This window comes from Diabrotica undecimpunctata, chromosome 6 (genome assembly GCF_040954645.1).
Source record: "Diabrotica undecimpunctata isolate CICGRU chromosome 6, icDiaUnde3, whole genome shotgun sequence".
In the NCBI taxonomy this organism is placed as follows: domain Eukaryota; kingdom Metazoa; phylum Arthropoda; class Insecta; order Coleoptera; family Chrysomelidae; genus Diabrotica; species Diabrotica undecimpunctata.
Window position 1 is genome coordinate 22388396 of NC_092808.1, and position 27785 is coordinate 22416180.

At 33.7% G+C, this 27785-nt stretch overlaps 1 protein-coding gene across 1 annotated transcript in view; it reads right to left on the reverse strand.

Moving 5' to 3' along the window:
* Positions 1 to 843: 843 nt before the first annotated feature.
* Positions 844 to 27785, reverse strand: part of LOC140442591 (uncharacterized) — a 56907-nt gene continuing 29965 nt past the window's right edge. Inside the window, exons 3-5 of the mRNA XM_072533603.1 lie at positions 21818 to 21922; positions 6185 to 6310; positions 844 to 1007 (exon numbers count right to left, since the gene is read on the reverse strand). Coding sequence (XP_072389704.1) covers positions 913 to 1007; positions 6185 to 6310; positions 21818 to 21922 — 326 coding nt within the window. The 3' untranslated portion in view covers positions 844 to 912. The remainder of the gene's footprint in view (positions 1008 to 6184; positions 6311 to 21817; positions 21923 to 27785) is intronic.

The window sequence follows — 27785 nt, forward strand, 5'->3', positions numbered from 1 at the left end:
CAAAACCAAATTTTTTCATTAAAAAGAATTAGAGCAAAATAACATCGCCTTTGCCCCTCCTTGTATATATATATTTTTGTTAAAAATTGTAACTAGATTATCGAGGAATTGTCTGTTTGGCATATATTAGATTTTAAGTATTTCGCAATGTACGTTATCCGGACCTGATGCCTTGTTGTTTTTTAGTGCTGCAATGGCCTCATATCTCCGATTTTTAAACATAGAAGGTCCTGTTTCTTCTTCTACGTATACCTGATATCAGTCCTCTATAATGAAAATTATTTTTCTATGTAGGATTTCTATATTTCCAAGATCCTTGATGACTAACCTTGATTCTCTTAGGTGACTGATTAAATTTGTTCTTGCTTGTTGTTAATTTTTTTGTGCATATTCTAACTGTCGTACTCACTTTCGTATTGTTCTATTTCACCTCATTCGTTGAAAAACCATTTTTCTTTGGCTTCTCGAATTTGTGTCCTTATGTATGTGTGAATGTGTTGGTATTTCTCTGCATTTTTATTTTTTAATTTACGTCTTTCATTCATCATATCCATCATCTCATTGGACATTCATTCTTTTTTCTTCTGTCTGTCACACTTTCATAGAGTCGCCCATGCTGTTTGTTGCTTCCCTCGATTTTTCCCATCTCTCTATTATGTCCGACGTGTTCTCGTTAATGTCCTGTATAATATCGTATGTATTTTCCAAATCGACGAAAACATAATGGACAGACTTCTGGGTTTTTGATTTTCTATAAGTTCGTGCTCTACAAATATGTTATTCATATGATCATTTGCTGTCCTTCGTTATATATAGTTCATAATTTATAAACAGATATTTTGAAACTTACATAATAATAATTTATTTATTAACTTATATACACTTATAAAGAGAATGTCTTTGGTTTAATTTTTATATAAAATACATCTTTAAAATAACAAATAAAAAATAAGCAGCTATTTTCATCCTTGGTTCGGTAACACCTACAGCTCCAGATTTTGTTTTCCCTGAAACACAAAACACTATTTATTACATACTTAAAACATTACCAATAAATAAATAGTTAATAATTTTAGGGTAATATTTTACACATTTTCAAATTATAATTAAATATACATATGTATATATATATACAAACTCTGTTTGTATTGGTGTGGGGTGAATTGAGTGGCTCTATAACCGATGCCAGCCGGTTTCAAGCCCGGATAAAAGAGGAGGGATAGAGGAGTAACACCTTTAAAAAAAAACCAGAGTTCAACTGGCCCGGTTGATAGCACCCTGTAATGGCTCCTTGTCTAGGATTACAGACCGAAGGGTAGATGATGCTTTTAAGCTGCAGTGAAAGCAAATTGCTTAGGAGAAAGAAAACTCCAAAATTAAACCCTGGCCCTCCAAGTCGGGGGTTGAGGCATCGGGCTAACTCCCCGTTACTCAGAGAAAAATAAAATGTTAAAAAACCCAGCAAGACGCCTCGGAATGAATCGATCAACAAACGACGACGTACGCTACGAAAAAGAAGTATGAATTTCGGAACTTGGAACGTGCAAGGTTTTAGACCTAAAATAAATGAAATAATGTATGAAATGAGTAAGCTGAAATTGGACATCACAGTAATCAGCGAAACAAAACGAAAGGGCCAAGGATCAGAAAACATCGGAGAATATGATCACTTCTACAGCGGGGTATCAAAGGAGAAAAGAGCTCAACAAGGTGTTGCCATATTAATACGTAAAAAATTAAGGAAATACATAACTACTTTGGAGGCCATAAACGAGAGAATGATAAAAATGAATCTTACGATTAGAGGACACAAATGCACAATCTTGGGTGTATATGCAGTAAATTATGACGCACCAGTAAACATTACAAACGATTTTTTTGAGAAATTAAATTTAGAGGTTGCAAAAGTCGGCACATCTCGAGAAATTATCATCTAGGGAGACTTAAACAGCAGAACTGGAAAAAACCCCATAACGCAGTTATAGGTCAATTCGGAGAGGGCCACGTAAATGATAATGATACCGGACTAATATCATTATGCGAACAGATTGAAATGAAAATTGCAAATGGATTTTTTCAACACAGAGACATACACAAATACACATGGATGCAAAATACGAGAGGGTTAAAATCAATCATAGACTACACAATCATATGACCAAAGACAAATATGATTGTACAAGATGTAAGAGTATTGAGAGGAGCTACCTGTGGAAGCGATCATCACTTAGTAAAAGCTAAGATTACATTTGAACTAAATAAACCTAAAGAAGAAAAAGAAGGATATGAAAGGGAGAAAGAAATACAGAAGAGGTATATCCTACTCAGCTAAGAACAAGAAAGCGCAAGAGAACTATACAAAAAATAGATTAAATCAAAAGTTGAAAAATAAACAATTTAATAATAATGAAGAACACTGCACTCACATACAAAGGTGTCTCCAGGAGGCAACAACAGAAGCCTATTCTTAAATACAAAGAATATAACGGATAAAATAATCTACAAGAAGTCTCAAGTTAAAGTACCAACAATGATATGTCGGAAGAGAAATGAAGCATGGCAACAAAAGTGTAACATGATAAATTCACATCTAGGAGGACGAAGAAGCACAGAAAGTTGGAGAGTCTTAAAATCTTTAAGACAAGATAAGAAGAGAGACATAGTGTCAACAATAACAATGGATGACTGGGATCAATATTGTGAGAAACTCCTAAGGGAAGATAGACCACAATTTAAAGACAGCAACGCAACACAAAATATAAATATTTTAACTTCGCCCATACGAATAACAACGAAAGAAGTGGAAGATATATGTAGATCTCTAAAAAATAACAAAGCACCGGGTCCAGATAACATCCCTGCAGAGTTAATTAAACACGGTACAACCAAACTATATACAAGTTTAGCCAAACTATTCCAAAACTGCATTAATGAAATGACAACCCCAGAGGGGTGGAAGACATCATTCATATTTGCTATACACAAAAAAGGCAGAAGGGATGAATGTGACAATTACAGAGGCATTGCCGTGACAAACTGTCGTGAGTATATGACTCGAAAATTAATCGAGGAGTATAAAAAATGGGGACTTGAAATCAATATCCAATAAACCGAGTATATGTGTATCGGCGAGAAACAACAGGACCTCATATTGGAAGTTATCAAACATTGCAACACATATAAATATTTAGGTATGATCATCACAAAAGAAGACAAAGTAGACGAAACAATTGAGGAGAAAAACAACCAAGCAAGAAAAGCAACTTTCCTTCTCAATAGTATCCATTGGGATCAATCCATCTCTAATAATAACAAGCACAAGATACATAACACAATCATTAAAAGTATAATTACATACAGTAGTGAAGTATGGCAAATAAAGGAAAGATACAAGAGAAAACTTGAGACAGCGGAAATAGATTTCTGGAGACGTTCAGTTGGAAAATCTACACTAGAAAGAGTAACGAACAGCAGAATAAGAGAAATTATGAAAGTAAAACATACAATAGTAGACGATATTGGTACCCAACAACTCAGATGGTACGGTAATGTACCGAGAATGTCTGAAGAACGTCTCCCAAAACAAGTCTTAATATATTCTACCTCACTAGAAAAAAAAAGAGTAAGACCTCGCCTTAGTTGGAGAGAAGGCTTCATTACCATTATATTGGTAATAGCCCTAACTTATGCCGCGCAGTATATATCGGTATAGTTTTTTGAAAATAGTATTTAAAATGTAATGGGAAATTAGAATTATGTGTTTTTTTATTTTTATTAAAAGTACCTACAAGGTCTCAAAACATTAGTAAGTGATCCACTTACTATAAACCTACCTAACTATAGCACTATTATATTCAAATATTTTACAGTTCAAGGTCTCCTCGCATGAACGGAGTCAATCCGATCTGCTTTTTAACTTCTAAATTAACAAAAGAGTAGTGAAATAATTACATAACAACGAAAAACTAATAATGTTTTCATTTAAACCTAAAGAATTGCGAAAATAAAATATATACAAATATATATGTATATATATATATATATATATATATATATATATATATATATATATATATTTACTTATATATATATATATATATATATATATATATATATATATATATATATATATATATATATATATATATTCGGTGAATAACAATCCATTCCCACGCAGGATTTAAATATAAATCATAAGATAGGACGTCTGAGGTGATTAGGGCGTGTAATTCAGATGAAAAAAACTCACCCAGCTTGAAAAACGCTCCTTGATAGATCAATTGTTCAGAAAAGAAGAGAAAGTCCCAGAACAAAGTTCCTTGATTCTTGAGGAGGCTACGATTCACACAGGGTTATACAGCCATTATGATGATGGAGGCAGCATTATATCCCTGGCTTATCTGACGTATTCCTCCTAAGCCTCCTAAGCCTCCTAACTAAGTACGGTGAACTCTTCGAGGTAGATCCATTTAGTAAAGACACAATTAACCGCGGATTAATATTGCTTGAACAACTCAGTGAATCCAGGCAAAAGAAATTAGAAGAAAGACTGGAGCAGCTCGACATGACACACAGTAGCAAGATCGCTTAGAACTTTGTGAAAAAATTTAACGGCGACCCGTTAGAAAAAAATGCATCCCAAACGTAAGCACCAATCACATAGCACACCATTTATTGAGAAACGGGGAAACCGAAAAGAAGGCAAAAGGCTCCTGAAGATTGACCCTGGAAACGGAATGAACCACCTCGATACACTGTATATCCTAAAGGAACTAAGCAACAGTACAAACCAACAAGCCGGATAAAAATGGAAAGGCTGCTGGTGTAGATGATATATGCACCGAACAAACAAGCACTTTGGACCCCATACAAAATTATAGATACTACAGCTATTCAACATTTGTGTGAGGACCAAGAAAATACCAAAGCTCAGGCGGAAATATCAAGTGATCGCCTTGGTAAATCCTTGGTAAAATATCCAGCAGAATCAAGCAGTTATAGACCGATCTCGCTGCTATGACACCTCTTTAAATTGTTTGGATGAATTAGAAAGAATCTAATCCCGGAGCAAGCCGGATTAACTACGGGAAAATCATGCACTACACAAGCACTTGCCAAAGAGAGTGGCTACGAGCAAAAACTGATTACGAATGTGGCATTGGTTGTGAGCAGCACAAGCTGCTCTTATCAAACATTTTCAAAATCACTACAGACATTAATCTAACAAAGATACTCGCATCTGTACTGCAGAACAGCCTTTGCAACCTTAAATGGTAAGAAGAGTATTTGAAGAAACCAAAAAACGGTTTGCCTAAGGGAGTGTACTTGTAACAATGTTGTTCAATATTTATATGATCGATCAGCTAACCTCTGCACACTTAAAATACTTTTTATGTAGATGATCTAGCCGTAGCTCTTCAAGAGAAGACCTTCTGTGAAGTAGCACTAATTTCAAATACATTTCACATACATTCATTTCAAATACATTGAAAGATTCAAACAAGAGTTCTACAATAGATACGCACTATATAGAGCATTGCTTGACGAACAGTCTAGACGAAGATCAAAGCAAGACTTTCTAAAGACACCCTCACTGAAACCACTTGATCACTACCTGCTACGCCAAGATAATCCTGGCGGTACCTGCCTAGGTATGTACCTAATCACTAAATAGAATAAGAACAGGACAAATGAAATAAGAAGGGTTAGGATCTATGCACAGGACTCACTATGCGAATGCAGTGAACTTTAGAACATGGAACACCTACTAAAGTGTAGACTTGCAGTGGTAGATGCGCCCTCAAAGAATTGTGGCATATCAGCAACAATTTAAGTGACGCCGCCCGTTACTGGGCGGAGAAACTCTAAACAACATTTGAATTCGGACACGAAACAATTAAATAAGTGTGTTGATTTTTGCTTCTTCCTTAACATTGTTGCACTTAGAACATATCCTTAAACATTAGTGAATAATATCAGATCTTTTTTCAACTCTGTCTTTGATATCTGGCAAAGTATAGATTACAGATTAACATTTCTGTAATAAAAGTAGCGGGAAATCATTCTATTGACCATTAGGCTAAGCAGTTGTATTCTCAAAAGATATTTATCATCTATGAACCAAAATCAGCAGACATAATTATTTTGATCTAATCTAGTCAACTAACCCTCGTTATATACTTACATTTCACTGCCGCAACGAACTGACAACAACAGGTACGTAGTCTGTGATATTCTGTACAGTCACTTGCTACCGTAGAGCATAACTGACTGCCCAAATAACAAGTATGTGGTATGTAAGGAAAAAATTCTAAAACAAAAATATTACTTGTAGTAAATTTATACTCAAAATCATCAATAAACTGTTTCAATTTCTGTAGTCATAATATATTTCAAATAATGAATCAAAAATATATGTATATAAGTAATGACTATTTAATTATTTTTAAATTTTGTACATATCAATGCACAAAATATAACAGCTTATAGTAGGGGAAGGGCGGGTAAAATGGCATAGGCGGGCAAAATGGTTTTTTGTTCTCGTAGTCAAGCTAACGGTTCTACGTCACCGCAATTCTGGATACTTATTATAAACAGTAGCAACACTGTCCACATTAAGTCTCGTGCACCTAATTTAACTGCACTGCCGGCCACGAGATTGGTGTGTTTGTGAATAAGTGCTGGTCGAGTTCGATGCGTCAATGTAAGTTTTATTCAATAATTTATTAAATTAAGGTTATAGAGCTTTTTGAATTCACTTTTTGGTAATTATGTTTTATACGCTGCATGTGTAAGTCTAACAGAAATAGTTGGAGTGAGGAAGACATGCAAAGAGCTTTGGAGGCAGTCCGAAATTCCGAAATGGGTTGGCTTAAAGCAAGCAATACATTTCATGTATCGTTCTCAATACTACGACGTCGAGCAGGTAATAAAAATAAAATTGCCATTGAAGCAAAAAAACATTTGGGCTCCCTGGCAACAGTTTTAAACGAAGATATGGAGACTGCAATAGTTGCCCACAGGTAAATAAATTTTTTGATAAGTTAGAAGAAGTTGTTGAAGAACACAAAATTCAAAATACCATGATATTCAACATGGACGAATCAGCCTTGACCACCGTCCAAGTTCCGCCAAAAGTCTTTGCTCAGAAAGGAAAAAAACAAGTGGGCTCTATCAGGAGCGCAGAAAGGGGTGTACACACAACAGTTGTAGTGTGCATGAGTTCTGGAGGAACTTACGTACCACCATCAATAATTTTCCCCCGAAAAAGATTTAACCCACTTTTATATGACGGCGCACCTGTAGGAATATTAAAATTGCATAATGAATCAGGATACATGACCGGAGATTTGTTCATAAGGTGGATGCAAAATTTCATTGACCATGTCAGGCCGAATCCTGCGCAGAAAGCATTATTAAATTTAGACGGGCACTCCAGCCATAAAAGCTACGAAGCTTTAGAATTAGCTAAACAGAATTCAGTGGTCTTACTTTGCCTGCCGGCACACTGCACGCACCGCCTTCAGCCATTGGATGTTGCCTTTTTCGGACCACTCCATAAATATTATAATCAAGCTGTTACTCATTGGCTCAGAAATCGCAATAAATGGTTTTCGGGCCATAGGAATATCACCTATAAATCGTGACATTTTTCCGGAGCAAGCATTTTTGCCTAGTGCAACTACAGATGTGCCTGGTTCTACTAATAAACCTGACATTGCTTCTACATCTTTACCTGCTGATGTCAATGATCCTCACGCTGCAACTTACGATCATCATGATGTCCAAGAACCATCGGCATCTGGTTCTAAAGATGAATCTATTGAAGGAATCCTGATGGAATTGGCACCGGTACCTCAGAGTAATGTAAGAAAATCTACCAAACGTAAATCTGGTCAATACCAAGATGTATTAACCGAGAGCCCCTTGAAATATCTCCGCGAAAAAGAAAATGAAAAAAAAAAGCACAAGAAATAAAAAGCAGAAAAGGAGACGTCGTGAAAAGAAAAATAGTCAATGATTTAAGTGATGGAAGACGCATTGTGAGCAAAGATAGACATCAGTCAGAGAGAAAAGGCAAGAGAAATATTGTGACCAGACCAATACTGAACAATATATTAAGTGATGAAGAAGAACTCTTTAGTATTGATGATGATGAACAAGAGGACTGCGCTTGCATTTACTGCAATGATACGTTTAGTAGGTCCAAATCTAATGAAGGATGGTTAAGATGCCGAATTTGCCAAAACTGATCACATTCAGAATGTGCTGGACTTCCCAAAAAAGCAAAACAATTTATTTGCGAACTTTGTATGAACTAAAGTGTTTAATTTCAATTTTTTTTCTTCGTAAAAATAAAAATTTATAATTATTTTTGTATTTAACACTCTTGTTTATGTGTATGCCATTTTGCCCGCACTGGGCGGGCAAAATGGTTTTTTGTTACATTTTGATTTTAATTTTTTTTAAATCAATCTCGTTGTATGAGTGATTTTTTGTTACTTTGTAACGATGCTCTGATCGTTTAACAGTTCGAACCGTGGGAGTGTCAATATTTGCGCATCCACTTCTACAACGTGACGGCCAAGTGGGATTCAGAACGGCTATTTAAGGCGTGTGAATAGCGAAATTAAGCAGTCTTGTAGCTAGCGCTCTAGGCTCCCTGACTCGCCGGTGTAGTGAACCTGCGAGCCATTCCGGACAGAGAGATTTCCGTATTGAGGATCATACTCTGTCCCTAACCAAACGGAACCCGTCGGTATTGCGTATTGAGCATTACCGTGGATCTGCACAGAACCAACCGGGACAGAGAGATTTCCGTATTGAGGATCATACTCTGTCCTTAGCCAAGCGGAACCCGTCGGTATTGTGTATTGAACATTGCCATGGGTCTGCACAGCTAAATATTTTGTTTGCGAGTGTATTCGGAGCTTTCGCTGAATTGAAGTGAAAGCGAGTATAAATCTGCGCGCGATCGATTTCCCCCATTTCGTTTCTTATTAGTACTAATTAATTTCTTTTCTTTTATAGACGTTCGCCGGGGACTTCGTTCATCGTGGGATCCAGACGGGGACGTAGAATTCGTTTTAGTTTTATTCATTGTATAAGTATACAACGTGGAATTCCTTTTTATTTTTATTTATTGTATATACTAAATTAATAGATTTATTTTTATTTCAAACCTGTGTTTTACTGAGTCTGTCGCCCCGAAAGAGCTACCCATCACAACTTAGAATAGTAGAAAAATGACCTGGCTATCATTATACATCAAAAGGAATGATTTATCTCTATTTATGTCTCAGATATATGGAAAATAAACTAAGTATGCCATCTTGCCCGCCCTTCCCCTATCTGGTTAATATATAAAAGTAAAAAAAAATGTAAACCTGATAATTTGTCGATCTCAATGGTTAATTTTATCGTTAGCAAGTTCTACATGATGCAGATGGAAATATTATAACTAATACCAAACAAAAATTAAACAGGTGGGTAGAATACATTACGGAATTATTCGATAAAGGTCAGAAGAAGATCAAAAAGAGGTAATATAAAGGACCAGACATCTTACATTCGGAAGTAGTTGCAATAAAACAAACTAAACGAAGAAAGCTGTGGAACCCGACGAACTACCTATAGAGTTAATAAAGTTTGTAAAGGAATAATTTGCCTACCGCATTGGGTATCACTAGACTTCGGCAAATATGCAAATAAAAATGTAGAAAATATGCGCATAAATATGCACGTGTTTACCCGAAAATATGCAAATATTTTACAAAATATGCATACAAATAAATAAAAAAATCGTAAAATAGTAACAATTTTATTTAAAAAAAAAGTGTACATAACTAAATATTTCCTACTATTCATTAAGATTTACATTTATTTTAAGTAACTACATCATTTTTAAGTATGAATAAACTTATTTAGAATTATGGTAACCATAAATGACCAAGTGGTGTTCAAAATTTTCTAACAAAAACTTGTGGCTTCTGTCTGAGTACATATATTTATATATGGAAAAACTTCGTTCAACATCAACTGATGTAACGGGAGCATTTTTCAAACTAACCAAAACATTTGGTTCTAAATTAATTGTTTCCGAAATATTTCCAGCTAGAACACTGACTACTTCAGACGTATTTCCTCTGCAACTCTGTTTAATCCATGCGCTACACAAGTAACATGTATTAAATCTGGGAAAAATATTTTTAAATTTTGTCCTGCTTTCACCATATAAGGAGCAGCATCCGATAAAATAAGCAGTAATTTATTAGAAGGAATAGTTGTCGGAAGAAAAAAAGTTGCTAATGTTTCTTGTATAAAACGCGAAATTGTTAAAGCATTTGTTTTTTCAAGTTGCTGGCATGAAATAAGATGAGATTTTGGTAAGGTATCTTCTTTAAGAACACCAATCAATAAATGAGCAATATACTTTCCTGAGGAATCAGTGGTTTCGTCTACAGATATGTAAAAATAATTATCTGCAATTTCTTTCTTAATATTAATTAACACCGACGAGTATAGCCCGTTCACATTATTTCTTCTTAGAGACCGATCACTTGGAACATTAAGTTTGCAATATTTTTTTAGAAATGAACTAAAATTTACATTTGCTAATTTTGAAAGCGGTATGTTTGCAGACACTAATGCGCGACACAAGTCTTCATTAAAAGTTTCTTGCTCATCTAATTTTTTTGAAGTAGATTGGAAACATTTAGCCATTGAAATTTGATGTTTTCCTCCTATTTTTCCTTTTTTTGCAATGTGTGAAGCAGTTCTCACATGTTGGTCTATCTGAAATTTCTTCTCACATGCTATCTATAAATAAAAATAAAAACCTTTATTTTAACCCAACCTTTAAAATATAAAAATATACAAGGTGTTTTTGGTTAATCAAATAACTGGTTTGGAAAAAAAACACTCGCCAAGTGTTTTAAATGCAGTATTAATCCTCAAATTAGTTTTTGTTACTAACCATTAGTACATCATATAACTTATTTTAAAATTCAACAAAAGCTTTTTTTTTGTTAATTCAATTACAATAAAAATAATTGTGTTTTAGAATAGCTGACTTCATAAAAAAAAGTAAAGGTGAAAAATTTTTCTAAATACTCACCATTGTATTGTACCATGGACAAATTTTTCTCACTAAAGGAAGCTATTTTTCATTTAAAAACAACCTACGAGTACTAAATTTCAAGTAAATACGTTTATTGGTTTTAAAGTTATTGTTGTTATTAACTAAAAGAATTTAATTTTTTTTAATTTTAACACCCTGTATCTCGAAAAGTAAATGAGTTTGACCCCTCATTAACTATATCGTTTTGTTTAATTTTTCGAGAAGTATCTACAGTCAAACGTTGTAAGTGTCATTTGGAAACACCCTGTATGTATGAAATATTAGATATTTAATAGAAAATATTAGATACTTACAATTTTGCCACAGACTGAACAGTAGATTTTTCCCATATCCATAGACAGCTCTTTATAAGGTTTAATCCAAGTTGAAGCACTGGTTGTTTTAGGCATTATAAAATCACAATCTTCCTTTTTGTTACGCACAACGAGTGTTTACGCTTTGAATGTCAAAACAAAAATGATTTACAAATCTGAGCATCAAATTAGAAATGTTTAGGTACCTAATTCAATAAACTGGGAGATTTGGGAAAATCCCTAAATTAGGAACAAAACTATTAGCCGTTTACCTGCTGTTAAGATACAATAAATTGTAGATAGATTTGGGGATTAGATCATAAAATGCAAATGAGCGAACCCTTAGCGATTATCCAATAACTGAATGCCTCAGTGACCGAGACTTTCTAAGAATGTTGAGGGCTACTTAAATTAATCTTCTTTGAAATTGTAAATGTTTTGTACCTGTAGAGATTACGTACTTAGATCATTTCTTGATTAAAATGACTACAAAATTTTATACAAGAATTGAAATAAATTGGTATGTTTAAAAATTTTCAAATACAGTATAAAAATCTGAACTTTTATGCACTTTATGCAAACTTTTATACAAATATGCCAAAATATGAAATATTTGCATAAAATATGCACAATATGCAAAATATGCAATATGCATATTTGCCGAAGTCTAGGTATCACTTATAGGGGGTTGAAAGTGGGGACTGAGCAATTACTGGGCTGAAGATAGGGCAAGCAAACAAACCGAAATTATTTTTTCTGATGAGACTACATTCACATTTAATGTCAACCGTCAGAATTGTAAATATTGGGCAAAAGGAAACTTTAACTGGATGCGGGAACATTATACACAATACCCGCAAACGTATGGGCTGGCATTGTAAGAAATAGAATCATCGGACCCTACTTTTTCGAAGGTAATTTAAACGGGCCAGTATACCTTTAGTTTTTAAGGGGATATCTCATACCTACTTTAGTTAATTTATTCCCCAGTAGAATTAATCCTGGAGATTTTGATGAAAGTTTATGGTTTCAACAGGATGGCGCGTCTCCGCATTATTGTGCTGTAGATGTTCAAAGGTACCTAAACGAAATTTTTCCGAACGAGTGAAAAAAGTGGACATATTGAATGGCCAGCCAGGTCGCCAGAACTCAATCCTTTAGATTATTTTATGTGGGGCAATTTGAAGAATGTTGTTTATAAAACGAAAACTGCAAATATTGAAGACTTAAAAACAAGGATTACGAATAACGTTAACAAGAAATAAACAATATTTCTCAAGAAATTATAAACAAGGTTTTACAAGAATTTGTACAACGTTTGGCTTACTGTCAAATACAACAAGTGCTACAATTCGAACATTTAAGATAAAGTCATGTATTAGTTACTGGATTACTTTCAAGTTATTTATTATAATTTATTTATAATTTATTAATATTAGAAATCAATAAAAATTAATTTTCTAAGCACATATATTTCAAATGATATGCGTTAGACCTCCAGTATAATACTTTTTTGGAATAAGCTCATTTTATCGATCTAAAAATGTCCTAAACTACAGGGTGTTACATTTAAAAAAAAGACGATGACGTCATCACCTTAACGGGTATCACCTTGTATAATGAAATTTTATTGTAAAGTGTAGAACATTAAACTTAAAAATCGGCGTTTAAGATTTTTTTAAAAAGGCTTTTCATTTAGGAAATATCGAATTTATTCCATACTTTACGGACACACTGTATGGTGTTAAATGGTGGCGCATTTTAAAAATTTCAAGGATGGACCGAATGACTGATGTCAAGGTTACACGTAGAATGGAGAAGGAATGTGAGATCGTTTGTATAATCAAAGAGTACAAATTAGAAAATCTGGCTCAATAAGAAATAAGTAGAGATATGTCCTGTTACAACTTGTTTTTCAGGTCAAAGTGTGTGGAAAAAAAAGACCAGGGAGAGGAAGAATTTCTTGACTTCACAACCTGAGAAAAAGGTTCAATAAGTCTACAACCAAATTATTCTGAATAGCTACCAGCAAAATAAGCTGTCTTCTCCAAAAATTAGATATGGCATATTAAGTACAAGGAGGTTGAACCTTAAGGGCTAAAAAAATTGACTGAAAAGCTCTTTTTAAAAGCAAAAAAACTGACTTGCCTTTCCGATTTTTTAAATAATTTATGGGAATGAAAGCGTTAACGATGAAAAGTTTCTTAAATTGTCACCCTGTATATGTGGATAATATCAGTTGAAATGATAATAAGTCTGATTATTTCTGGTATATCCTTTACATGTTTATTAATAAAAATGGTTAATGAAACCTTGAAATATTGAAATAAAATACAGCTATTTATTTGTTATTAGGTTGCAAACACGAAATGTTATATTATCAGAAGTACATTTTAATTTAATTATAAAAATTGATGTTTTTTAAATAGTAAATGACTTATATTATGTTTTTAACATTTTTATAATATAATTTACATTGTTTAAAAATATTTCACCTCTAACCTGTTCTTTCTTTCAAAAAGTATAATATAATAATATGTAGTTCACAAGGATACTTGGGGAAGGAATATCGGTCACAATTTGTAGAAAAAAACCTACTACTTCATCCTTTATTGAAGACGTATTGGTTTCGAAAATTAGTTTACGGATTTAATATCAGATGTCGCTATTTGCGTCCATTCGAAGCCATGTTAGAGTTGCTTCCTAAGACAGAATAGATTTATTTTAACGTTCAGAGCGACTGTGAAAGCCGTTCTGAAGAGGACTATTAGGACGAAATACGTATAAGCGATACACAGACGCACTATACGCGTGAAACAATTTCTTAAAAACTCGGTGTGTATTGTCATTATATACCGCTATGATTATTGTTCATATTAACAATCTTTTAAGATCAGTTTCATTATTCTTTCTGATATAAACTTAAATTTGGTTTTATGTAACAATAAAAGACTGAAAACTTTGTTTTCAAAACTTCCACAAAATTTATTTTAAATTCTTATCACTACACTACAGCTGTTTCGGCTGATTGCCTTTCTCAAGTGATCTGTTTTTGGCATGGGTTTACACTTTATAGTTTCTAATGACTCCATATTTCATAAACCTACCCATACTGACACGACTATTCACAATTCATCATCCCATCCCACACAACATAAACTGGCAGCCTATCATAGTATGTTACATAGATGGCATGGGTTTACACTTTATAGTCTCTAATGAAATATGTTGAGGAGGGGAGAACTGTTTGTCTCAAGCTGGTCATTCAGAATTATATCTGTGTTTTTTAATTTGTTGATTTCCATAGATTCTAACAAAGATAGCTTAAGGCCTTTATTTTGAATGTGGAGAATTTTAAATTCGTCAATAAAAGAATGATTATGATCTAGAAGGTGAAGTACGTATGTAGAATCTGTTTTTCTATTATTGAAAGCCCTTTTATGTTCTGCTATTCGTTTATTAAAATTTCTACCCGTTTGACCAATATAAGTTTTTGGGCAGTCGCCACATTTAAGTTTGTACACACCACTGTGTAAGTGTTTTTTATGTTGGCTCTTGTTGTTTTTAATATATTTGCCTAGGTTGTTATTTGTTCTGAAAGCTGGTGTTATTCCTTTCTTTTTTATGTGTTTGGCTATTTTTGTTGATATTTTGCCTGTATATGTAATCGAGCAGAAGGTACTGGGTTTTTTCACTGGTGGTGGAAATACTAAGTTCAGGGCTTTCTTGTGTAGTTTTTGATTTAACATTTTATTAATTTTTTGTTCGTTGTATGCATTGTTTACTGCTATTTGCTTAATGATATTTAATTCTGTCTCAAAATTGTATTTTGACATCGGAATTTCTGTTAATCTATGTAACATACTATGATAGGCTGCCAGTTTATGTTGTGTGGGATGGGATGATGAATTGTGAATAGTCGTGTCAGTATGGGTAGGTTTATGAAATATGGAGTCATTAGAGACTATAAAGTGTAAACCCATGCCAAAAACAGATCACTTGAGAAAGGCAATCAGCCGAAACAGCTGTAGTGATAAGAATTTAAAATAAATTTTGTGGAAGTTTTCAAAACAAAGTTTTCAGTGTTTTATTGTTACATAAAATGAATTTCCATCAAGTCACGGTTGAATTCATCAATTATTTAAATTTGGTTATTTACCATTAGTAAACCACGATAAAATTAGTAGAGCACGTTGAAATATTTCTATCCATAGTTGAAAAAAAGACCATAATCGATATTATCGACCTTATTTGAAAGCATAAAATGAAAAAGTCTTGTTGCATACTAACTTTTCTCAAGCCGCATTTATTTATAGGTGATATGTTTAAGTAAAATCGTATCAGCATCGTATTTCCGTTATTTCACAAAACACAAAAAAGAACCGCATTATTGCAATTTGGTCACAAAACTTGTCATGTGTGACAAATAAGTCGAAATATTATGATTGCGCTTATTTGTTACTGTAAACGTTTTTTCACAAAATTAATATAAATTGGAACGCATTGTTATTTTCTAACTAGTTAGAACATAATAATATATGTATACGAGAATAATATGGTGTGGGAATAAATTAATGAGACCTAATAACCTAATGTCAACTAGCTGCAGGCAATTTTAGACATAATGATTGGTTTTTTTGTGATGATTTTCAATGATCATACTTTATAATTTTCCTATATGTGTCCAAGATAATAATTTATAATATTTGCCAGATAATTAAATTTACAGTGAGCTGTCTACGAAAATACTGTTACACTCAATTAAGTTTTCAAGTAGCAAGTTTCAAGAAAATAGGTGCACTATTTTCTATTTTAGGAAATTTTATTATAAAAATTTGAGTAAAAAGAACGATGTTCTCAAAGAAACAAAGAAATTGAGAGGTATAGACATATTTATAAATACAGACTATCCAAAAGACATGCAAATTCAAAGAAAGAAATTTCAAATCGCAAATATCAAAAAGAAGCAAGAGAGAAAGGTTAAAATGCAGGTATTCGTTATAACAAATTGCTTCTAAATGGCGACTTATTCACGTTGAGTCAACTGCAAAGTTTATCACAAGAAAATGAAGCTATAGTAACCTGAGATTTAAAAAAAGAATAAAGATAGAAAATATGGTGACGTTACAATAGAAAGAACAATAAAAATATCAAAAAGAGCGCACTCAAAAAACACGAAAAGCAAAAGCAAGTTAAACGAAGAATCAAGAAAAAGAAAATAAAATAAAAACAGCAATTGACGAAGACATTACGGAAGGCAAAAAGAAATACTTACTGTCGGTGTGGTGCAAGTAGCATACTTAATAATAACAGTAACGAATATAAAAATAATGGTAAGGTGATTAAGAATTATGTCGACCTCGTCCGCATTGAGGATGAAAAGTTAGTTATTTTAAGAGAAATACTGGTGATTTTTTTATGAGAACTTTTGATATTTTTTATTTTTATATTAATGTTGACTTTAATCTTAATGATAAGGGTAAAGATAATAGAGTTATAAAGTTAGGTCAGAAAAAGGATCAAACTGCAATAATAAATTAATGCATAATTCCTCATAATTATAATGTTAGGAAAAAATCAGGGCTATAACAGAGCTAAGAGTATTAAACATGACCATCATCATCAGTCGACCGCTGAAAGCACATCGGAGAATTTTCCAAACTTTAGTCAAATTAACGCTAGAAAGCAAAGCACAAAAAATAACGCTGAAATAGAAAGTGCCCACACTGGTGACAAAAAGAGTAAATGCACTGCGGAGACTAGTAAACAGGATAAAACAAACAAAAATTTGAATAAGTATAACAGGATGAAGAAAAATAAGAAAAGTGGAAAAATTTTAATTGGAACGTGGAATATAAGCACATTAGGAAAAATAAAAGAACTACAAAACTGAAGTGAATAAATAAAAATCTACAAAATAGATATTTTAGCGTTGCAGGAAATGGGATGGAAGAACGAAGGCATCTGGGAATATGGAAATTGCGTAATATGTCACTGCAATTCACGAGGTGGACAAGGGGGAAAGTGAAAGATACGATCATGCGTTAAAAAGTTTTACTAACATTAACGAGAGGTTACTATTCTGAAAATTAAAGGAAAGTTACTTGATATAAATCTCAAATATGCACGCAGCTACAAAGGAAAATGAAGCAGAAAAAAAGGACAATTTTTATGCCAGATTAGACCAATAAGTGTCAAAGATAAACAATTATAGCGTTAAAATAATTTTAAGAGATTTAAACGCAAAATTAGGAAAAGAGGAATTATATCTCAGGGAAGAATAGGTAAACATAGTCTGCATGAAATAAGTAAAGACAACGGACAAATAATTATAGATCTCGCACCAGACAAAAACATGGTGATAAGCAAGACAACATTTTCACACAAAAATATCCACAAAGATACATGGGTTTCTCCAGATATGAAAACAAGAAATCAGATCGACCACGTCTTACTAGAAGCAAGACATGCTTCAGACATTTCAGATGTGAGTGTGATGTGTAACATGGTGATATCAACCATGGAGAATAAGATATAAGAAATCATTAATGGATAAAAATAGTGGATAACACTAAGAAGACATAGGAAATTGTAAGGAAGAGGAAAAATAATTTTAAACTATACATCTACAAGGCGTGCAGCTTATATCAATGAATAAATAAAAATTTTAACGGAAACAACAATAAATAGGAGATATGGGATGAAAAGATCTATTATGTAATATTAGATGTTACTCATACATCACCTCCTGTATATTAATAATACCACTAGAAGTGACGAGAAAATAATTAATGTTAATACATACTTTACTGAGTCTAGTGCCCCCTAGTAATTAAGGTTAATCAACTGCAAGATTAGTTTTAGTAACTGCACGGATATTATTTACGCTAACTCTATTGTGTGATAATTATACACGCCTACATGTCCAAATTGAAACGAAAATATTGAATTCTTACAATGCCTGAACTATAAATTCAACTGAGTCAAAAATACCAAAAGGAAATAATCGAGAATGTTTTGCAAATGTGTGTAAAAAAGGGAATTGATTAACATAGCATTTTAAAAGAGATTACATTTTAATGGTTCTTTAATTCATCATCATATAGCCTGTGGTATAACATCCTGGGTTGACAGAGTTACTAATGTGGAGGTCCTGCGTAGAATGGGGAAAGAATGTGAAATTCTCATAACCGTCAAAACTAAAAAGTTGGAATATCTAGGACATGTAATGAGAAATCAAGAACGTTACGGCCTTCTCCAGCTGATTCTCCAAGGGAAGGTAAATGGTAAGAGAGGACCGGGAAGAAGACGCATTTCCTGGCTTCAAAATTTACGAAAGTGGTATAACACGACTACGACTGAACTGTTCCGCGCTGCAATAAACAAAGTAAAGATAGCCGTGATGATCGCCAACATCCGGAACGGATAGGCACTTTAAGAAGAAGAAGATATAGCCTGTACCGTCGCCTGTTAAACATAGACCTCTTGTAATATACATTAAGCCTAAATGCTTGTCTTATGTCCGTTACAAGCTAGGGATGCTTTGTCGGTAAAAAACATCGATGTTGAGCATTGATGGTAACATCGAACCTGAACACCGATAGTTACGATATATCGAAAAGAAAATATCCATGTTAATTGCTGAAAAACATGGTGTAACTGTGTAACTTTAACCTAATATTAAACAATTAAAAATTATCTCTTGATAGATATCTTAAACACAACCAAATTATTAGAAAAAAAAACAAATACCTAAGTAATAGATTAGAATTATAAACCCCAATAATGTTTATCACTATCTTGTAGAAATAATAGTTTTGATAGCAGCTTTCCTTTTATCCCGTTTCGTTGCTGGGATTTACCGGGAAACTTCAATAAGCGTGTCATTATATAAATTACCAGCCAGTGAAGGCAGTTAGTTATCTAATAGTATATTACATAATGAGAGTTGTAAGAAGCTTTTTACATGCGAGTAAAAAAGTTGCGCGCGAGCCGCATAACGGCGAGCGCAGTAATTTTACAAGCATGTAATAAGCTTACAACTCAAGTTGTGTACTATACTTTTCCTACGATTATTTTCAGTTATAAAAATAAAAAGTATAACAAATAACTTTTATTTATTTAACAAAATTCGGGAACAATTTAAATTAAACATGTATTTATAATAATTAATTGTAAAATTTTGGCAATTATTTATAACTATACCCTTATCCGAGTTTGGCGGTTGTTCAATAATACGTGGTGAATGATGAGCTGTAAAGGTCTGTAAATTACTTTCAATTGAATTTATAATTCTATTGGCTGTTGACGTCTTATTATTTATTGACTCATCGACATATCCTTCGGCCGTTGTTGAAGATTTCCATCCGCCATGTCGTTTAAGAGCCATTAAATCACCACCGGCATCTACCAAAATAGTGGCACTTAGTGGTCTTAAACAGTGACCTATGTACATTTTGGGATCTGGTAACTTTAAATATTCGGCTATTTGTTTGGGAACACTGCCTATTTTGTTCAATCCTACCACCTGTTTCGTACATTTACCTCTTTGATAATTAAGAAAAAATTGATTTATTTGCTGATCGCTAATCTGTAGTCGAATTTCTATATATTGTTTGCAGATTTTATAGAAATTTCAGGAAATAACGAAAGATCTATATATTTTGGTTTTCGTATCAGGAATTTTAATCAATAACATGGTACTTAAATCAAAACATCGACCATCGAGCGTTCAACATGGATGTTTTTCAATCATCGGTGAACATCGCACATCCCGACTACAAGCCCATGGGATATTTTAAGGAGTCATTTGTCCCAGCATGAAACCGTATGCCATTCATATCGGCTGGTACAGGGGTGAGAAATCTACGGCGCACCCCTCTATTTTTAAGTAGTACAAATGAGGTAATTTAAGCCAATATGAAACTCACTGATTTAAATTTAGTTGTATAAAATAATATCATTTTTGGACATGCCGTACATTTTTTACGGTAAGGTGCAAGATGAACATGTTCACTGTGTTCTGCTAACATGTGCTGTCGTGCTGCAGTTGCCACATCTCAAAGAAGTAGTTCTTTGGGACATATAAGAAGACTTTGAATGGTGCAGTTCCAAGGGAATATGTCTTTTGAATTTACTCACTGGTGATGGTCTTCCCCTTTTTAATCATTCTGGAGCTCCAATAAGGCCTCTAATTACAGAGAGCCGGAATTCTTTCAAAGATACACTTTTGGATTGGCTTTTAAGATAAAGTAGAATGAATGCGTTTACGACGCAAGCATCCACAAAAGAAAAAAATATTCTATGCCATCACTAGTGTGATTTACGATTCACCTCATAAAGACTTTTCAGCATGTCAAATTTGTCAACATATCCCATATGTGAGTTGTAGAGCACTACCATTTGTAGACATGAAACCTCATTCAGAGTAGCGTCTTTTTGTCTTCTCTTTAAAACTTCGTTTGTTGCTGGATTTCGGTGATTTGCTAAAAGAATCACACTTTTGCGATCCATCCACCTCAACGCAGATAGTCCATCTGTTGAAATACAGTAATCTAAATCTCCTTGATTCATTTGTTTGTCAGTTTTGAACTCTGGTTAATCCTTTCTTTTTTCTTTTTGAACGGTTCCACTTGCGTAAATTCCGTCCGACAATAAAGATCTCTGAAGATCAATACAGTTGAAATAGTTGTCAAAGAATACTCGGTGGTGTTTATTTACTAAGACCCTTGTTAGATCCTGTACGACTCGTTGTCCTAAGTTTTTTTCGGTGGAATTTCACACTTTACCGGTATATATCTGGAACTCGCACATGAATTCGCTTGAATCTGCTCTAACCCATACTTTGTAGCCACGTTTTATAGATTTATTGAACATGCACTGTCGGATACTGCTTTGACCTTCGAATCTTATCATACTCATCAATCGCTTGAAACTCACGTGGATTCAGTGCTGCAAGAAACGTTTCCGTGAGTTTGGCCAATAGAGGTCGCACTTTGTAAAGTTTGTCAAATCCGGGATCGGTTTTTTCTGGCTGCACTGTATTATCAACCAAATGTAAATTTATAGTAACCAAGCGAATCTGTTACGTGACATAGCCGAACTGATGAAAAGCAATTTTGAGAAGGTCTATTAAGTTTGTTTTGTTGTTTTCATTACCAAGAAATTTATCTTGATATATTTCTTGGTAATAAAAACCCCTTTAAAGACTTCTTTAAAAATACCCCACGGGCTTGTAGTCTATATTACATTATGTTGGATACAATATAAAAATTCTTGAACAAGATTTATTGAAAGATTTATTATCGACTTTTGCTTCTTTTTGGTATAAAATTTAAACCTCAAAATAAATTTAACAGGGGGTTTTATTAAAATAAATACTTACCATGGTGCCTTTTATCACAACAACAATGATCACGAATGAGATCTGCTCCCAAACAGTAACGCTTTTCTTCTTCGTTACATTTTTGACAGCCAGGTGGAATAACGACTGAAAAAAGGTATAATTTAGTACAGATATGTAAAAATGTATAATTAAGATATTTTTAGATAACACTGCCTGAGGTAATTGCGAAGTATATCGAGTAGATCTGCGGTTACCACAGCAGGTCTCACGACCGGATAAAATGTGGAGAGCAATCGGCAAGGTTAGCAACCTACCAATCGTAAAAACGAATACTGCTCAAAGAAACAATGTGAAGCCTTGGAACCGGATTGATAATATGAAAACGACCACGGCAAGAATTAAAGACAAGAGAAAAATTACCAAAACCCAGCTGAGAGTTACTACATGGAAAATTAGATCGCTCAACACAAGAGATCCAGAAATAACCCAAGTGCTAAAGAAGAAATAATAGAGATATGCCCTCTACAGGAAATAATAAAGAAAGGAAAGGAACAATCAAAGTTAGGTTCATATATACTAAACTTTAGTGGAGTAGCAAAAGAAAATAGGGCAAATGAAGGTAAAAGGAAAGGGACAATCAAAGTTAGGTTCATATATACTAATCTTTATTGGAGTAGCAAAAGAAAACAGGGCAAATGAAGGTATAGCCTTCCTAATACACTAAAAATACTAAAATTAGATCAAAGAGTTCTCAAAAAAGTTTCCTGATAGAAATCAGAGTTCTCAAAGCTATTAAAGATGACACTGCCAAACTTAAACAAAAATCACTCGAGGAATTGAAAATAATGGCAGAAAACAGAAAAGAATGGAAGAGGTGGGTAAATGGAAATTAAAATAGAGCCCAAATCCGACACCCTGATAGGGTAAAAGGAAGGGGAGAAAGAAAGAACGAAAGAAAGACACTTCCAACAAATGGATCTTCTAAAGACCAATTTTCAAAAGAATTCGGACCCTGTGTACAAGTTTTCCAACTTAATATAAAAGGCATAAGTAAAGCAAAATGCAAACTTCTGCACAAATTATTAAAAGAAAACGATACTGACCTGATCGCAATACAAGCAACGTACAGAAAACGAAGTCCAATTGAGTTCAAGAGGAAAAATCCCAGGCTATGATCTACTTGGTGCTACCTACGATAGAGCATACGATGTAGCAACCTATGTACGCACAAACATAGAAAATGCAACCTTAATTTCCACTTATACCAAGAACAACATTCACGAGGTAACTGTGAAAATCGGCTATATTACAATAGCCAATATTTATAAGCCCCCTGCTCTTACTTGGCTTACACATGTTCTTATTCCCTACCCAGCCATATACATAGGGAATTTTAACAGCCACCATGAGATGTGGAAGTACTCTGAAATGACAAAAATGGCTGATCCCTTTTGGAGTGGTCAGAAGAATATGGTATCCACCCCCTCTTCGATGCCAAGGATGAGGCACTTGAGGATCTGCAGCTTGGAAGAGGAAGTATAACCCTGATCTTTGTTTTCTTACCACTGACGACAAAGGCCAACCTCTACCAGCATCAAGAAAAGTTATGTCCGACGATTTTTCTCATAGCCAACACCACCAAATTCTCATTATAATCGGTATTACCATTCCAATTATAAGATCGTTTTCACGTCCCAGATGGAATTTTAGATACTTTCGTCTAAATTGTCCCATTAATAAATTCTTAGAGTATTTTTTATAATTATGATATAGGCGTAACCACCACTGGTTCTATGACTCAAGCGATCAATTAAAGGGAGCACAAACTATTCTGTCCAATTACACTCAAGGACTTGCCAATTTGTGTGGTAGTGTTAAAACATTTTCTAATAAAACACTGTCGTTTCCTTAATATTGAAAATAATGATTTCTTTGTTTTATGGGATTTTCTAAATGGACAGACGACGGTCCACTTTATTAATAAATTGTTTTTATTAGTATTTATGTATGAATGACCGAACGTCGCATCACAGCACAGTTTAATTGATGTAATAATTAAGTCATAAATACTAACATGTTCAAAACTTATTTAGTAGGCATCAAGTTTGTCACTTTAAAATAATACTACTCAGCAGAAACCAAAATTTACAAAATTCTGGCAAACCTACTTTTTTTTATCTTATACGTAGATATTTGTTTCCGAATAAAAAAATTAAAATTCTAAAATCCGACAAGTAAATATTTTTTGAACAAGTGAGTATGTTAATGGAAGAAATTAGAATATGTAAAATAATTGCAACCATATCCAAAATAATAGCCTCACTTATATGGAAAAATTACGTATAGTTAAAATATTTTTATCTTATTAACTAGAATAAAATATTATCAGTTTAAGGAAGTATAAAAAGTAATCAATATTAAGGTGTATGAATAAATTATGTGTCTTAGGGAAATATCAGCGGGCTATAAAATCTTATCACGCAAGGCAGGATTGGGTATTCACCCTTGCCCTTTGGAAACGTTTCGTGTACCCAAAGTCGCTAAAATTATAGCCAAAACAGGATCGATAAATATGTGACTCGCAGGAAAAGTAAAGATTTACAGAAGTAATACTATTCATGAATACAAAAAGTAAATACTCGTATTATATTCTATCAATACGTTGGTGTATTGATAGAATATATATGGTGTCTTGATCCAAATTGTTCCAGATATTAAATATTCTGTTTGGTAAGAAGTTCAGCCTGGACCTGGCAGTAGTATGTTCCCTCTTTAATTTGTACCGATGGCCTCTTAAACTTTGTTCATGATTTAAAGTGAATATGGTATTTATGTTCCCAAAACTATCAAAAGACGAAAACTTGAGTACTTAGGACATGTGATGAGAGGGCAAAAATACGCCTTATTACAACAGAGTCCGCATAGCCATGATGATTTCCAACCTTCGATAGAAGATGGAACTTAAAGAAGAAAAAGTTCCCAAAGTAATATTTAAAAATACGGTAGGACATAATTAGGTCATATCAAAGACGTCGCTGCTCGAATGTCATAAGATGAGCCATGGATAGTATATCTCAGCGTTTCCCAAACTGTGCTCCGCATCTAGCATCTACAGGTGCTCTGCTATATGGCGATAATAAAAAGTTAAACAATAGAAAGAAAGCTCCGCTATAAATGGCGATAATAAACGGTTGAACATTAAAAAAAATAGATAAGAGCTTCAAAATTAAAATACTGGTTTGACATGCGCTCCGTCTACCGCCGATGTTTCACGGTCAGACGGCACTTCTGAACTGGCTTAAGACCGCCCTCTCCTTACTACGCCAAACAAAGTGTACCTACGGACGGAAGTGGTTAGTCATGTTTCATTCTCGTATTGTGTATTTGTACATTGTGCACAAATAAAATCTACCAAGTTTTCACTACAGATAGATCAGTCAACAGATGTAGCTGGGTTGGCAATTTTAATAGCATTTGTGCGGTACTAGCACTTGGAATCTTTTCAAGGGGATCTATTTTTTGCAAACCATTGACAACTAACATCACTGGTGCCGAAATTTTCAAGTTAATAGAAAGCTTTTTCACAAAGAATAGCATTCTCTGTGAAAGAATAAAGGAAAAAGCCAAGGAATTCAGCAGTAGCCACTGTATCCTCCACCGCCATAGCCTCGATGTGAAAAAAATGCCGCCTTCCTTAAAAGTAGTCTTGGACGAAACCGTGAAGATAATTAATTTTATTAAATCACGACCACTGAATACAATGTTTTCACACATCACTCTGTTTAGAGTGATGTGATGTGATGTGCGATGACATGGGCAGTATACATTCGTCTTAACTTCTTCATACGGAAGTAAGGTGGCTTTCTCGCGGCAAATGTTTAGCTAGGTGCTTTAAAATGAGAGCCGAAGCTAGAACCTTGCCAACTGACAGCAATTTTGCCTTGGGTGATCGATTGTCTAACGAGCATTGGTTAATTAAATTGGCATGATTAACAAATATTTTTAATAATGAAGTTAGTCTCTCACTTCAGGGAAAGACAATAACTGTCTTTGATGCCAATGATAAAATACAAGCGTATAGGAAGAAATTAATTTGTTGAGTAGAATCGGTGAAAAATAAAAATCTTTATAGCTTTCCACTAATCACAAAACTTAGAGACGAACTGGAACCGGACATACCTGAAGCTGTCTTTAATGAGTTCCACACTCACCTGCTAAATTTACTTCCATAATTATTTTCCTGAGAAATTCCACGACAAAATTAAAGAAAACTTTTGGGTTGCAGATCCATACCTTGCAATGTTAAAAAAACCAGCTTCCGTAACATCTGAGCAGTATGAAGGCCTGATAGATTTGACATAGGATTCAGCGAAAAAAAGATATTTTGAAAGTAAATCGCTATAGAGCGTTTCAAGTTAAGAAAATAACATTAGGCTTATGGAGATCAGTGTTGCCAAAACTCTCAGGAATGCGGTTTACTAGTAAAGTCAGAATAACAACTGAAGAACCACAAAGCCTTATTATCATTATGTAGTCTCAGAGAACGACATAAAATCGCTGACATACGCACGCCGTATTATTTTAAGTTGCAATTAGTAATTAGATATATGCATTCCAAGCGGTCCGTTTATTTGCTTTTAAATCTTTAATAGCCGGCAAAGTTCATGATTTAACTAAGCAATATTTTCTACTGATTTCTATACTTCATGGTATATGATATTCTTACCGAAAAACAAATAAACTGTCGTTACTATAATTAAAATAAGATAAAATAAAATTATCTTTTGTAAATACTATTTATTTAATTAAAATAATTTTCCCTACTTTTCATCTCTTGTTTCGAATGGGCACTTTTGTTCAATTACGTTAAAAAACGTTAATTTAATTTATGTCTGTGAAAACGAAAATACAAATTATACAACCCTGAATCGTGCTTGCGTTCATCGTGGCATCGCTGCGCTTCTATTGTCCATAAGAAATACATGGCCCTATCTCCGCAATGTTATTTTCTTAACGTGGAACGCTGTATAGTAGATTTTTGGTCACTCCAAAAACGAATTTAAAATTTTGTCAGATAAAGCGAAAATTATTCTTCTCCCTTTTGCAACAACATACTTATGTGAAGTGCCTATGTGGCCACTAAAACAAAATATATATCTCGACTGAATGCGGAACCTGACATTCGATTGCAGTTATCCCAAATTCAAGCGAATATTACTAACCTGTGCAAATCAAGCCAGCCTCATTTTTCACATAAAAATGAAGACATTACATTTTTTAAGATTTTAGAAATAGAATCTGAGTGTTCATTTAATTTTTGTTTTTTCATTATATGTAATTAAACTTCTTATGTTTGCGATTGAAAAGAAAAATTGAATAAAGTGAATGGAAAATGTTGGTTAATATCCCCTCCCCCCCAAATATTATCTCTCGTTCTCTGTGGCATCTCTATCGGTTTCAGGTGCAATATGGTAAGTGCTCCCTATAGAATTTCTGTCCTGAATAGTGCTCCTCGACCAAAAAACTTTGGAAAACGCTGGTCTATGTTCGTAACTAGGTCTTACTCGGCCGTATGCCAGTCTTGTATCTTTACGCTGAACATTTTCAAGTAGAATTTTATCGCGACTGAGACCTGGACTCCACACTGGCACGGCAAACTCAAGAATAGGTCTGACGTATATTGAGTACAGTTTACTAACAGAGGTTAGAGATATACGTGTAAAACATTTACGGATCAAAAACAGTTTTGAGTTTGCAGGTTTATACACCGACACTATATGATTAGACCAATGTCACCATTAATTATCACTCCAAGATCGTTGTGGGAGGTTACCGTGTTTAAAGGATGTCCATTAATAAAGTACGGTAGTGATGAGTTATTTTTGCCGATATGTAGAACAACGAATGTTTTAATGTTAAGCGGAAGTAACCATTCTGAGGAATATTCGAATATTGCTTTAAGATCGTGTTGAAGAACATGGTTTATAATTGTATTCACATATAATTT